Source organism: Syngnathus acus, chromosome 1, assembly GCF_901709675.1.
Source record: "Syngnathus acus chromosome 1, fSynAcu1.2, whole genome shotgun sequence".
Lineage (NCBI taxonomy): Eukaryota > Metazoa > Chordata > Actinopteri > Syngnathiformes > Syngnathidae > Syngnathus > Syngnathus acus.
In genome coordinates this window covers 472919-485804 of record NC_051087.1, presented here as the reverse complement: position 1 = coordinate 485804, position 12886 = coordinate 472919, and the positions used below count along the sequence as shown (strand labels likewise).

The window sequence follows — 12886 nt, the reverse complement described above, 5'->3', positions numbered from 1 at the left end:
CTAACCTCCGGCCTTGGCTGTCTGCAGAATGGCGCGCTACGGGGACGAGCTCCCCAACAGGTACGGCGGAGGCCAGGGGGGACAGGCAGGAGGCGGCGGCGGCGGCGGGCCGGGAGGAGCCGGCGGCGGGCGAGGGGGCAGCCGCCAAGGGGGGCCCCCCGGGGCGCAACGCATGTACAAGCAGTCCATGGCCCAGAGGGCCCGGACCATGGCACTGTACAACCCCATCCCCGTGCGGCAGAGCTGCCTGACCGTCAACCGCTCGCTCTTCCTCTTCAGCGAGGACAACCTGGTGAGGAAGTACGCCAAGAAGATCACCGAGTGGCCATATCCTTTCAAAATGGCCCGCCCTCTCGCGTCTGGAATTTGCTCCCGGTCAAAGTTGCCGCTTGCCGAGTCAGGTTTGGGCCGCTTCTTTCCAAAAGTTTTTCCTTGCTTTTTTTTTTTTTGTTTTCTCTTCAAAAGTTTTTCCTCGCTTTTTTTTTTTTCTCCCTCTCTCTCTCTCTCTCTCTCTCAGCGGCAGAGGCATGGCTTGCTTTGGGCCCAAAATGCGTGCTTCATTGGTTTGGGCCCAAAAATGTCTCCTTGCCCCGTGTGCTAGTAGCCCGGTGTTGCCGTATATCACGGGTGTCAAAGTCAAGCCCCGGGGGCCAGATACGGCCCGTCACATCATTTTAGGTGGCCTGCCAAGACTCATTTTACAGTACTAAACTTTCAAATTGTCTTCACCTTTAAAAGATACCAATATTACTAGCAATTTTCATGAATCTTTTGAAGCTATTTGAACCGTTTTTCTTCCTAGTCTCGGATTCCAAAACTAGTAACCTATACTGTATATCAAAGACGTTGCCAGTCATAATGGCCCTCTGAGGGAAACGATGACGACAATGCGGCCCGCGACATAAAAATGACTTTGACACCCCTGCTGTATAACCTCGAGGGCCGTCCAAAGTCTCTCGAAGCGGCCTCCCTCATTCGTTGTTAGCCGAAACGCGCCTAGCAACGGCGCGCTTCAGTGTGGCGCCCGCCCCGCCGTATGTTGTAGTAAATGGCATGTAGCGCGTGAGCATGATGTCAGCGTGCGCAATGATGCAACTTTTTCAACATGGAGTATTTCGCTTGGACCTGGCAGTGAATTGCGGGCGCGTGCCAGCCCAGAGCCAACGGCGGAGCTTGAGTGCTGATGTCAGCACTGTGCTGAGAGGGAGGAAATGAGTCCGCTCTCTAATTACTCGTGACCATATAAGGAAGCGGCCCGCCAGCCGGCTGCCCGGCCCCGGTGGGAAAAAAAAAAAGAGAACGATTTAATTGTCAGGACAGGAGCGGTCGGAACATTCTGTCGTCTGGGAAAAGTACAAAATGTAATTAGTTGTATGTGAAAGTTGATTTGCGACTTGAGGGAGTTCCAGATGATGTTGCGGCCCGTAACCTGGCGCGGCGCGGCGCCGCCGTTGAGAAATAGCGCCATCTTCTTGATGTCTGCTGCTGCGTGAATGCAACATGGCTGCCTGGCTTGAGCTGGCACGACCCTCTGGTGTATTGCGACGACCACCTCGACTCTGGAACGAAACAAAGATCACGCGCCATAGCAAACAAGTTATTACATGCTAAGCTAGATGCTAACGACACGGTTATGCTAAACCACACGAGTGTGTGTGTGTGTGTGTGTGTGTGCGTGTGCACGAGTGCGCGCGCAGTGTGCGCATGTTGGCAGATATCAAAGGAGACATTTGGTGTGTTTGCGCTCCAGTGGGCAATGCATACAAACACACACACACTCCAAGTGTCATCATCGGGTGCACCCTGCTCGCTCGCGTATGATCCCGTCACGATGTTTCCCGTTACTAATCGGCTCAGTTGCTATGGAAACTACACTCTGGTGCACACGCTGGTGTGTGTGTGTGTGTGTTTGGGACGTGCGTTTGTTCAAATGTTGCCTGCTATTTTATGACACCGAGCATCCCTTTCCAGTCACATCATTACAAGTTTTTTCGCATTCAGTTTGTGATGGGTAACAACAAAATCGTATCCTTCCTGTACGCAATGGCGGTGACCTGAGTGTGCGACGGGACTCACGAGGCCACGCCCCTCAAAGAAGCACGTCCTCATATCGGTCGTGTTTTATTATTTTGACCAAAAGTCACGTTGGAACAAGTCAGCGGTTGATGGCGTTACGCAAAGAATCCCACGAGAGGCTGCGATTGCCCGCCCGTTTGCATCGTCAGCGCTCCGCCACTCAGGCTAACGTGTCACTTGGCCCAGACGGCGGCGGATTGGCCCTGTCACTCGCTGGGCTGGGCTGGGCTGGGGGTTTGAGGTCAGCAAGGCTGTCAATCACGACCGCCTCCCGGCGGGCAAAGACGCTGAGGAGGATGAAATGAAGACGAGGGGAGGAAGGAGAAGATGGATAAGTGACACTTTAATTAGTTAACGCTCGGCCGCCGGGCTTTCAGCAACGACTTTTACGGCGCGATGGGCTCCGAGCGTCGATACGTCCGCCGCTCGGCCTTACGGACGTTCTTAACGATTGGCTCCGTTCTTTTGCCGGCCGGCCGGCCTGCCTGCCTGCCTGCCTGCCTGCATCGTCACGCGTGCACTTTTAATTCTCAGGTCTGGCTTTGCTCATTATTGTGTGCAACTGTTTTCCCCCACCAATTAGCACCTTCGCATTTTGTGTGCAAAAGACTAAGAAAACCTTGAGCTCGAAACTACTGTATGTGCTGCACAAAGAGAAAAAACCCCCAACAATAATTAGACTCTTAAATCCTTCTGGACTGAGGAGCCGCACACTTGGCCTAATTATTTTGAGCTCACCTGGGAAGCGTCGAGATGACCAAGGCGGGACCGGCGGAGATTCCCGCTCGCCCCTGGCTCGTCCCGTGTAAGGCGGATTTAACGTTAGCGAGCGGAATGACGGCGACCCAGCTTGGCGGAAAATGGATTAAAAATGAAAAGAGGGAGGATGGCAGAGCTTCGAGCGATAAAGGCGTTAGCAACACGCTAAGAGCTTTAATCATTTAAGCTTGTTGGGATTCTGCGTTTGCGCCGAAAACAGATGAGCTCTTTGCGGAAGCTGGAGGCTAACTTTCTTTCTTTCTTTCTTTCTTTCTTTCTTTCTTAAATTGAGAAGCCAATTTCACTTGGCAACGTTGGTCAACATGTCTGTCATGAGTAGCGCCACTAGTTGGAACAAACCACGCCCCCAAAGACTCAGGTCGAGTCAGCCATTTTGGCCATGATCCAAATGTTTCAAAAAGGATGTTGGATTTGCGTGCTAAACGTTTGGACCTATTTGCATGAGTGACATGGAAATGGCACAAAACAACAACGGCCGCCCGTGACGTCCAAACGCTTTTTATGAGAACCCAATAGTCTCGAGACGAACGGTTCCAAAATAGTTTTTGTTTTCCCATCTCAAAGATTTTTCTTTTCACTTGTAGTTCATAGGAAGGTGTTGGATGGACTGTTTTCCTGGCAGGAACCGGGGTGTGCAGACAATTTCAAAAGGCTTGACGGATTCACTGGCTTGATGAGTCACCGCCGCGGCATTGTATGCATGCACGTGGAGCGAGCGCGTGCGTGCGTGCGTGCCCGCCTGCCTAATGTCCAAGGTGCTGATGTCCTCGCTGGCCATCTCTTGCGGACACTACGGCGGTGGAGGGAGGGCATGAATGAAGAAAGTCGCAGTGCCTCGGCTGTGTTACCTCCCGCTTTCAGCAGCTTGTTAGGCCAGCAGAGTGGCTCGTGAATAATTGATGCTAAAGCAAGCTAGCAAGCATGTCGCGCAGGCACACGCGATTGAAGGAGGGAATGAAAATCAAGACCACCGCAAGCTTCTCATCTGGCCCTGGCCCCGCTTGTTAGCATCTAAGCTGTCTCATCCTGTCACGTCAAACATCCTCGGGCCGGGCCGTCGGGTCAGCGTCACCTCGACGTCTGGTGCGCGCGCGCGCGCGTGCGTGCTAAGCTAACAGGCTAATGACTGAGCAATTAGGCGCAGACTTGATCTGTCTGGATGTATCCAGTCACGCCAGCGCCTCCGGCGCCCATGACTCAGGCACAGACTCGCACATTTTCCACACGTCACAACAAAACTTTTGGATGCTGGTTCTGTGCGCTCGTGTGGAAAAGAATTTGTGATCAGGAGTCAGCCATTTTGCTTTTGATTGTGGTTTGGAGATTGGTTTGGCACCTTTGTCTTGTCCAGTAGCGCCTCCACCATTTTGGAGCCCCAGAATTTGCTGGACAATGTGAAATGCGCTCGCTCGGCACGAGTAGACTGGGGCAGCAAAAAGCTAGCAAAAGATGTTTCCGTTGATGACTGACTGCAAGGCGAGTGTCCTTCCTTCACCCCCAACTTGCCCGCGTAAGCGTTTTTGCCCTTAACCCGAGCGGCACTCCTTTCGAGTGGATGATCCTCACCACCATCATCGCCAACTGCATCGTGCTGGCACTGGAGCAGCACCTGCCCGACGACGACAAGACGCCGCTGTCCGAGCGACTGGTAAGGCCCGCAAACGTTTTGCTAGGCGGCTGCCCTTGACTCGCTTGCCCCCGCCCCGCAGGAGGACACGGAACCCTACTTCATCGCCATCTTCTGCTTCGAGTCGGGCATCAAGATACTGGCGCTGGGCTTTGCGCTGCACAAGGGCTCGTACCTGCGCAACGGCTGGAACGTCATGGACTTTGTGGTGGTGCTCACCGGGTGAGTTGGCTCCATGCCAGGCGGTCATTTGCGTCAGTCAGCCCGTCGTATCCCCACTCCATGCGTTTGTTCTCTTTGTTAGGTTTGAACTTCAAAAAAAAAAAAACGAAAAACAATCCTGCTGTCGAGCGCACGTGTCCCTATTCGGAAAGCGTCGCCGTGATTTTGCCACCGCTCGCTTGGTCAAAGTTCCAAAAAGATTGGAAATTGCTAATCTACTGTAGACTTGAAATGTTTTCTTCAATTTTGGACAGTTTCATCCAAAATGTTTGTATCGTCTTTGGATGCTGTCAAAGCAATATGAGGCCAGACGCTCCTCATCCAAAGTGAGCAAAAAAAAAAAAAAGGGAAGAAGAAGAAGAAATCCTATCCAGTTCCTCATTTTTCATTCTTCCTCTTTCTTGTGCTTTGAATTGCTCCTTTCGTTGCCTGCCATCTTGATTCTGTTGCGCGAGTGTGTGTCTTTGTTGCGTGATCGAAATATGGTGGCCCAGGAGAGAAGCGGGTAGGATGGTGGAAGGGAACGACATTTGTCAGGGGATCCATCCGCATAGCTTTGACACAGCGTGACGGGCGGGCCGGCCGGGCCGGGCCGGGCCGCGCACCTCTAATGAGGACCCAGCGTGTACGCACGCGCACACGCCCCCTCAGCGGCGTGATCTGAGCGGCGCCGCGGGAAGCGTCCACCGGGCCAAAGTGAAATGTCAACTCGGCCAGGGGGACACGGGAGAGGGGCGGCGCTTACGATCGTCGCCTCCGAAAAGCACTCCTTGGACCGCGTAGAACGAGCAAGATGCTAAGTTAGGCTAAGCTAAAAGCGAGGGGGGGGGGGGCACTGCGACCTTTTTCGTTGCGTCGGGAGCCATTTCAAGATACAATCAGGCCCTGGAGCGAGCGCGTAAATAACACTGCGAGGAAGAGGAGGCTGGCTGAGGAAGAGCGCATGGAACAGGATGGAAGGGGGGAGGAGCCAGTGATGGATGGAGAGCATCTGAGGAAGGAGGCCAGGCAAAGATGGGGGAGGGCGCGAGTGCTGCAGTAACCTGCTTTTGCCTGCTCCTCGTGAGCTCCAGCCTGACACACACACATGCACGCACACGCACACACTCCAAAGGGAGTCAGTCGCACACTTCCTACGCGTGGCCAATTTATGGACCTTCATGTTTATTCAGAATGTTGCAGCCGGCAAGGTTTTTTTAGGATTTGGTGTTTGGGTGATGTTTTGCTGGCTTTGTGTGGCCCAATTCTCAAACTTTTTGCTCATTGGCAGCGTCTCGCATGTCCTAAAGTTGAGGTCGGCCCGTTGGCTCGTGGTTTCTGGGTTTCTCACGTGGGCAGCCAAACGAAAATGGACATCCTTAACCCTTCATCGGGCCAAAGTGTGAATAACTTGCGTCCGAGGGGTTGCCGTGGCTACGGTAGCCCGGGACGTGACGTCCGGCAAAATGAGGTCAGGGAGGAGAAGAAAGGACGAGAACCGAAATTGTTCCTTTGCCATCACTTCAATTAGCTTTATTGCTCGCCAGTCGGCTCCTCTTCCCCTCTCCGCTAAAAGCTTGCAGTTTGCGCAAAACGGCCAGCTTGCCACTTTTGGGCCAACGCTTCCTGTTCTGGAGCCTGCGCGCCGTTGCCACCCACAGAATCTCCGAAAAGAATCCTCCCAAATGATCAGCCAGCTTTAATGCCCCAATTAGACAAAAGAGATGAGTTTCAACTTGGATTGGATGGAACTTTTTCCAGCTTGATGCCCCAGCTCTATCAAAACCGGATGCCCTGAGGTTCTATTTAATTTCAGCCACGGGTTCTGGAGACTTGTTAGCGTGGCATCACTTTGCCTGTCTCGCCTACGTTCACTCTGAAAGCGACAGTAGGGGGCGCTTCGGCCACGTCTCCATTAGGGAACAGGCTGACGACAGGAGGTGTGTGTGTGTGTGCGTGCGTGTGTTTGCGCTGGGCTGAGCTCAGCAGTAATGGCCGAGTGAGAAAATGAAGAGGACGGAGAATGCGGTCGGGAGCGGCAGAGTGCTTCCGCCCCGTGAAAGCTTTGTGAAGACACGCCCAAGTCTTCCTTCCTTCCTTCCTTCCTTCCTTCCTTTCAGTCCCGGTCGGCCGGCGGAGCACAAAGGGCGCCATCAAACGGTTGGCAAGCCCATCGGTTGATTGCCGCGTGTTTAGTTTTGAAAAAAGAAATGCATGAGACTCATTTCTGGACCTTGTTAGCCATTGTGTCTATGTGGATGCGCTGCTCACGTTAGTCCGAGACACGTGCTACTCCCACAACGTTGACACACGGAAACAAGGTGATGACACAAGCTCACACTGTGTTGACACGTGGCACTCCCACAACGTTTACACACACGTGGCACAAGGTGATGACACCTTACCTGATCTGCTGTACGTGTGCATGGGAGACACACAACACACTGGAAGTCTGCGTGCAGGCGGAAGAATGGGGCTGGAGCGAGCGGGGATGGCCGGCCACTCGAGAAAAAAGAAATCCACGGCTCGGGGACCCCGCTTCCTTGCTGTCGTCGTTGCCACGGCGATGGGCAAATTCCATCAATGAGCCCGGGCCGCGTTGCCGTGGTAACTCAAGAGCAGGCCGGTAACCGTGGAAACGCGGGGAGAGGACTCGATGGTCGCCGTGGCAACGGAGACACGAAGCGGGGAGAGACCTGGCCCACCCACGGAAGGTAGCGAGGGAGTGACTAACTATTGTCAATTGTATTCGAGCTTTATTTATTGTTTAGGTTTGCAAATGGTGACAACCAGGATTCAATGGCAATATGGCAAATCATTCCGTCGTCATCTTTTTCAACAGCATTTTATCGTCTCTGCGCTCTTACATCGACCTGCGGACGCTGCGAGCCGTGCGGGTGCTGCGGCCGCTCAAACTGGTGTCGGGAATTCCCAGTAAGTCTCGTTGGCGTCGGATGGGAGGCTCCCTCCTGCTGGACGCGTTGTGTGCCGTGTGTCCTCCAGGCCTGCAGGTGGTGCTCAAGTCCATCATGAAGGCCATGATCCCGCTGCTGCAGATCGGCCTGCTGCTCTTCGTGGCCATCCTGATGTTCGCCATCATCGGCCTGGAGTTCTACATGGGCAAGTTCCACACCACCTGCTACGACGACTTCACGGGTGAGCCTGGGTCGGCTCGGCGATCCTGGAGATCGGTCGGCGGCGCGGGGTTTGATGCATTTTCTGCCTTTTGCGGCCAGGTGAGATCGTGGACAAGGTTCCGTGCGGCTCCAAGTTGCCGTCCAGGCTGTGCCCCAACGGCACCACCTGTCGCGACGGCTGGATCGGGCCCAACTACGGCATCACGCAGTTTGACAACATCCTGTTTGCCGTCCTCACCGTCTTCCAGTGCATCACCATGGAGGGCTGGACCGAGATGCTCTACTACGTGAGTGATACCAAACTGCTGATTCTCCAAACTGCTTCTTTTTTTTTTTTCTTTCTTTTTTTCGTCGCCGCCGCCACCACCACCTCATTCATGAAATGGAAGTCGTTCTTCCCGAGCGCGTGCATCTCACGCTCTGAGGGATGGAGACCGACCTCGGTTTAAGTTTAATAGCGCTCGGCGCTGCAGAACCCGAACGAGGGAAAAGGACCACCCTGACGATCGGGCCCAAAAAGACAGAATCGGGGCCAACGATCCTCGGGTGGATTTGATCGCGCCGGAATCGGGTCGTTTCGATTGGATTTTTCTGGACAAGTCGGGTCGAGCGGTTTTGGCTTCCGTTTGGCCCACGTGTTGTCTCTCAACGAAGCATGTTTTGCTCAGAGCAACGACGTGGAGGGCAGCGCCTGGAACTGGATGTACTACATCCCGCTCATCATCATCGGCTCTTTCTTCATGCTCAACCTGGTGCTGGGCGTCCTCTCCGGGTAGGCCTCGCCTCTTCGTAGCCGGCCCGACTGGCGGCGCTTAACGTGCGCTCGCTTCCCGCCGAGCCCAGCGAGTTTGCCAAAGAGCGAGAACGCGTGGAGAACCGCAGCGAGTTCCTCAAGCTGCGGCGGCAGCAGCAGATCGAGCGCGAGCTCAACGGCTATCTGGAGTGGATCTGCAAAGCGGGTCAGTGGCGCGCCGTGCCAGCCAAACGCCGCCACGCCGCCGACCCTCTCTGACCTCTCGCCCGCTCGCTCCTTCCTTCGCAGAGGAGGTGATCCTGGCCGAGGAGGACGGCGGCGCCGGCAGCTTCGACGGTGACTCGCGCTCGTGGCGTTGCGCCGCGTGCGGGAAGAGACCGTGTGAACCAGCGCTCTGCTCTGCTCTGCTGTGCTAGGTTCCCGCCGCCGCCCGCCCATGAAGTCCAAGAACAACAAGACGGAGCTGCTCAACGCCGAGGAAGGTGAGACAGACAGACAGACGCACGCAGGCAGGCAGGCAGGCAGGCAGGCAGGCAGGCAGGCAGGCAGGCAGGCAGACAGAGACAGAGACAGAGACAGAGACAGAGACAGAGACAGACAGACAGACAGACAGACAGACAGACAGACAGACAGACAGACAGACAGACAGACAGACAGACAGACAGACAGACAGACTGAGAGACAGACAGACTGAGAGACAGACAGACAGACAGCAGGAAGGCCGGCTGCTCCGTCCGGACTAACGGGCGACGGGCCGTGTTGCTCAGGCTTCGCCCGCTCCAGCATCAAGAGCGGCAAAGACGGCTCGGGCTACGGCAAGAAGGAGAAACGTCTGCGCTTCTTCATCCGCAAGATGGTCAAGACGCAAGCCTTCTACTGGACCGTCCTGTGCCTGGTGGGCCTCAACACCATGTGCGTGGCGGCCGTGCACTACGACCAGCCCGAGCTGCTCTCCGACTTCCTGTGTGAGTTGTCGACCCAGCGGCGGGCGGCCTTCTGGCTTCCGCTGGCCGTCGACAAAATGTCCTTTTCTCCCCGTGCAGTCTATGCAGAGTTTATTTTCCTGGGTTTGTTCATGTCTGAGATGCTGATCAAGATGTACGGGCTTGGCATTCAGCCCTACTTCCACTCCTCCTTCAACTGCTTTGATTGTGTGGTGAGAGCGCGCGCAGGCACACGCACGCCGCACACACCCATTGTAAGCACTGCTATTTGCACGCAGGTGATCATGGGCAGCATCTTTGAGGTGATATGGGCCACCATCAAGCCAGGCACGTCTTTCGGGATCAGCGTCTTGCGAGCGCTGAGACTTTTGAGAATCTTCAAGGTCACCAAGTGAGTGGACACCTCACAGCTTGTGCTTTGATTAGGATCTCAAAGTTCAGGATCAAGCAGACATTTGGGTTCTGGTGAGGTTCTGTAAGTTCCGAACTGCTTGTGGTTCCTCGCAGTGGTTTCTGGGTCCTGTCCCGCCCGCCTTTGTCTCTGCTCGTGAACTCGCTCCGGGTCTCCTTTGTTGCTTTTTGTTCAGGTACTGGGCTCCGCTGCGCAACCTGGTGGTGTCCCTGCTCAATTCCATGAAGTCCATCGTCAGCTTGCTCTTCCTCCTCTTTCTCTTCATCGTGGTCTTCGCCCTGCTGGGCATGCAGCTCTTCGGCGGACAGTCGGTGCTCTCGCGTAAACGCGCCGGCGGGCTCGCTTTGACGCGGCCTCTTCCGACCGCCTTGTGCCCTCCTCAGGTTCAACTTTGAAGATGGAACGCCACCCACCAATTTTGACACTTTTGCGGCGGCCATCATGACGGTGTTTCAGGTAAGGCTCTTTGGCCGACGTACAAAATCCTCAAGTAAGCTTGTCGGTGAAATTTGAGCATCTAACCAACTGGGAGGGGGCGGGCAGTTGGGGCGGGCGGAGCCTCGACTGGCCCAGAAGGCGGAGCCCGCTTTGAGTGACACCTTCTGGGGTGTGTCGCGCAGATCCTGACGGGAGAGGACTGGAACATGGTCATGTACGACGGCATCGAGTCTCAAGGGGGCGTCAACGACAAGGGGATGATCTTCTCCATTTTCTTCATCGTCCTCACCCTCTTCGGCAACTGTATCCGCTCTGTTTTTCGTTTGGGCCAAATGCCGCACGACAAAAGGCGTACCGGCCCCTCCCTGGGCTTGAAATGTCTTTGGGGAGTTGCGATCCCTAACTCGGCGCACCTCAGACACGCTGCTCAACGTCTTCTTGGCCATCGCCGTGGACAACCTTGCCAACGCTCAGGAGCTCACCAAGGTCAGCAGCAGCGCTCAGCGAGCGCTCCGAAACGGCGGCCTCAGCCTCAAAACGCTTCTCGTGGCAGGACGAGGAGGAGCAAGAGGAGGCGGCCAATCAGAAGACGGCGCTGCAGAAGGCCAAAGAGGTGGCCGAGGTCAGCCCGCTTTCGGCCGCCAATCTCTCCATCGCCGCGTGAGTAGATGGGTAGCCTCATCACGGGCTGGGCTCGCTCGCCGCCGCCGCCACTGCCGCCCGACAACTCTCGGATGTTGGGCTCCGGGGTGACGCTTGCGGACGAACCCGAAACGAGCCTTCGTCTTTTCTAGCAAAACAACCTTTCCTTTCCACTCGTGTTGACGCTCACGGCGTACGTACTACGTCCATCTTGAAAGTTCAGCCCGCAGCCGAACGTCCCCGAGCCGTTTTGCGCGTGTCGAGTCCGTAAATGTGGATGCGTGTGCGCCGCAGTAAAGAGCAGCAGAAGAATCACGCCAAGCCGGGCGGCAAGTCGGTGTGGGAGCAGCGCACCAGCGAGATCCGCCGGCAGAACCTGATGACCAGCCGAGAGGCGCTTTACAACGAGCTGGAGCAGGACGATTGGAAGGTGGGAGGCGAGGGAGACGAGGTGAGGACTCCATCCCCGAAGCCTCGCTAGCTAGCTAGCTAGCTAATTCGGGCCCAAATGCTACATGGGAAGTCAGTGCTGCATTCTTAGTAACTCATTCGGTGCCATTGACGGTTCTAGACGTCAAAGATCGCGTTGGCAGTCAATGAGATCAAGTGGGACACAGCCCAAGGTGGGCGGGACCAGCTTTCTCATCCCATCTGGCACTTCTCTCCCAGGTGTCATTTGCGCGGAAAGGCCGCGGAGACGTGAAAACCCACTTGGACCGCCCCCTGGTGGTCAACCCGCAGGACAACCGCAACAACAACACCAACAAGACTCCTCCAGGCCAGCTGCCCCTGGACCAGGAATACCGACAGCAGGACCTTGACCGCACCCACCGCGCCGCCCCCCACCACCACCACCACCATCATCATCACCACCACCGTCACCACCACCATCACCACCAGAGGGTGCCGGAACCGCCCGACCGGGAGCAACCGGCGGCGGGGGACGAGGTGGGCCCAGAAGCCGGCAACCGGGAGGGGCAGCGGCCGGAGGAGAGGCACGGACACAGGGGCCACCGGGGCCACCGGCGCAGGAACCGCGAGGCTTGCGGCGAGGGCAACGACGAGCACCGCAGAGCCCGGCGTCACTGCAAGGGCGAGCCCGGCAGGAGGCGCGGGTCCAAGGGAGCCCAGGCGGACGGAGAAGACAGCGAGGGCCGCAAGGCCAGGCGCCATCGTCACGCCAATCAGGAAAGAAGCGGAGGACGTCGCTCCAGAAAGTCAGTGGATGGACCTTTGCTGTTTTCTGATGACTTTTGATGAGCTGGATTGGCGACGCTTGAAAGCCATTGGCTCGTGTGATTGCTTGCATGCAGGCTGACGCCGCCGCCGTCGCCTCCTTCTCTGGGTTCCGCCAGGGAGCAGCAGGGCGCCGGTCCCAGCCTGTCCACCACGCGGCCCATCCGGCAAGACGAGGAGGACCTGGACAACTTGCGCAACAACAGCAAGCTGGCCAGTCGGCCGCAGCACGTCGACAACCCGCTCAAGCGCTGCGACGCCGCCGACACCCACGCCCTCCTGCGCAGCATGGACAGCCTGATCCTCAGCAGCATGGCTAAGCCGGACTACACCGGCGTGGACCTGCCGCCCGTCTACCCTTACCCGTCGACCAACGCCGTCCTGCAAGGTCAGTATGTGTTTTTGCTGTGCGCGCAAACCACAGAACGCTCCCGAACGCCCTTCCCCCCCCTCCCCCCCAGTCAACAAGAACGCCAACACGGAACCGAAGAAGAACGAGGAGAAGAAGGACAACGGCGACGAGGACGGCGACGAGGACGGCCCCAAGCCCATGCCGCCTTTCAGCTCTTGCTTCATCTTGTCCACCACCAACCCGTGAGTGACGGCCAAAACGTCTTGTGGGCGGGGCCTGGCGCCTGT

General features: G+C 56.4%; 1 protein-coding gene across 15 annotated transcripts in view; it reads left to right on the top strand.

The window, feature by feature from the left end:
* The window catches only part of cacna1ab (calcium channel, voltage-dependent, P/Q type, alpha 1A subunit, b), a 38398-nt gene that overhangs the window by 1059 nt on the left and 24453 nt on the right, over positions 1-12886 (top strand). For 11 of the 15 annotated variants that reach the window (XM_037247891.1, XM_037247874.1, XM_037247883.1 and 8 more), the window contains exons 2-23: positions 28-327; positions 4399-4504; positions 4566-4705; positions 7527-7618; positions 7688-7840; positions 7921-8108; positions 8490-8593; positions 8665-8780; positions 8864-8911; positions 8992-9057; positions 9343-9540; positions 9619-9731; positions 9798-9910; positions 10107-10238; positions 10315-10387; positions 10552-10672; positions 10788-10855; positions 10923-11029; positions 11306-11462; positions 11681-12228; positions 12325-12635; positions 12709-12841. In XM_037247891.1, coding sequence (XP_037103786.1) covers positions 29-327; positions 4399-4504; positions 4566-4705; positions 7527-7618; positions 7688-7840; positions 7921-8108; positions 8490-8593; positions 8665-8780; positions 8864-8911; positions 8992-9057; positions 9343-9540; positions 9619-9731; positions 9798-9910; positions 10107-10238; positions 10315-10387; positions 10552-10672; positions 10788-10855; positions 10923-11029; positions 11306-11462; positions 11681-12228; positions 12325-12635; positions 12709-12841 — 3386 coding nt within the window. In that variant the 5' untranslated portion in view covers position 28. The remainder of the gene's footprint in view (positions 1-27; positions 328-4398; positions 4505-4565; positions 4706-7526; positions 7619-7687; positions 7841-7920; positions 8109-8489; positions 8594-8664; positions 8781-8863; positions 8912-8991; positions 9058-9342; positions 9541-9618; positions 9732-9797; positions 9911-10106; positions 10239-10314; positions 10388-10551; positions 10673-10787; positions 10856-10922; positions 11030-11305; positions 11463-11680; positions 12229-12324; positions 12636-12708; positions 12842-12886) is intronic. The other 4 variants (XM_037247942.1, XM_037247901.1, XM_037247952.1 and 1 more) reach the window with 2 other exon arrangements.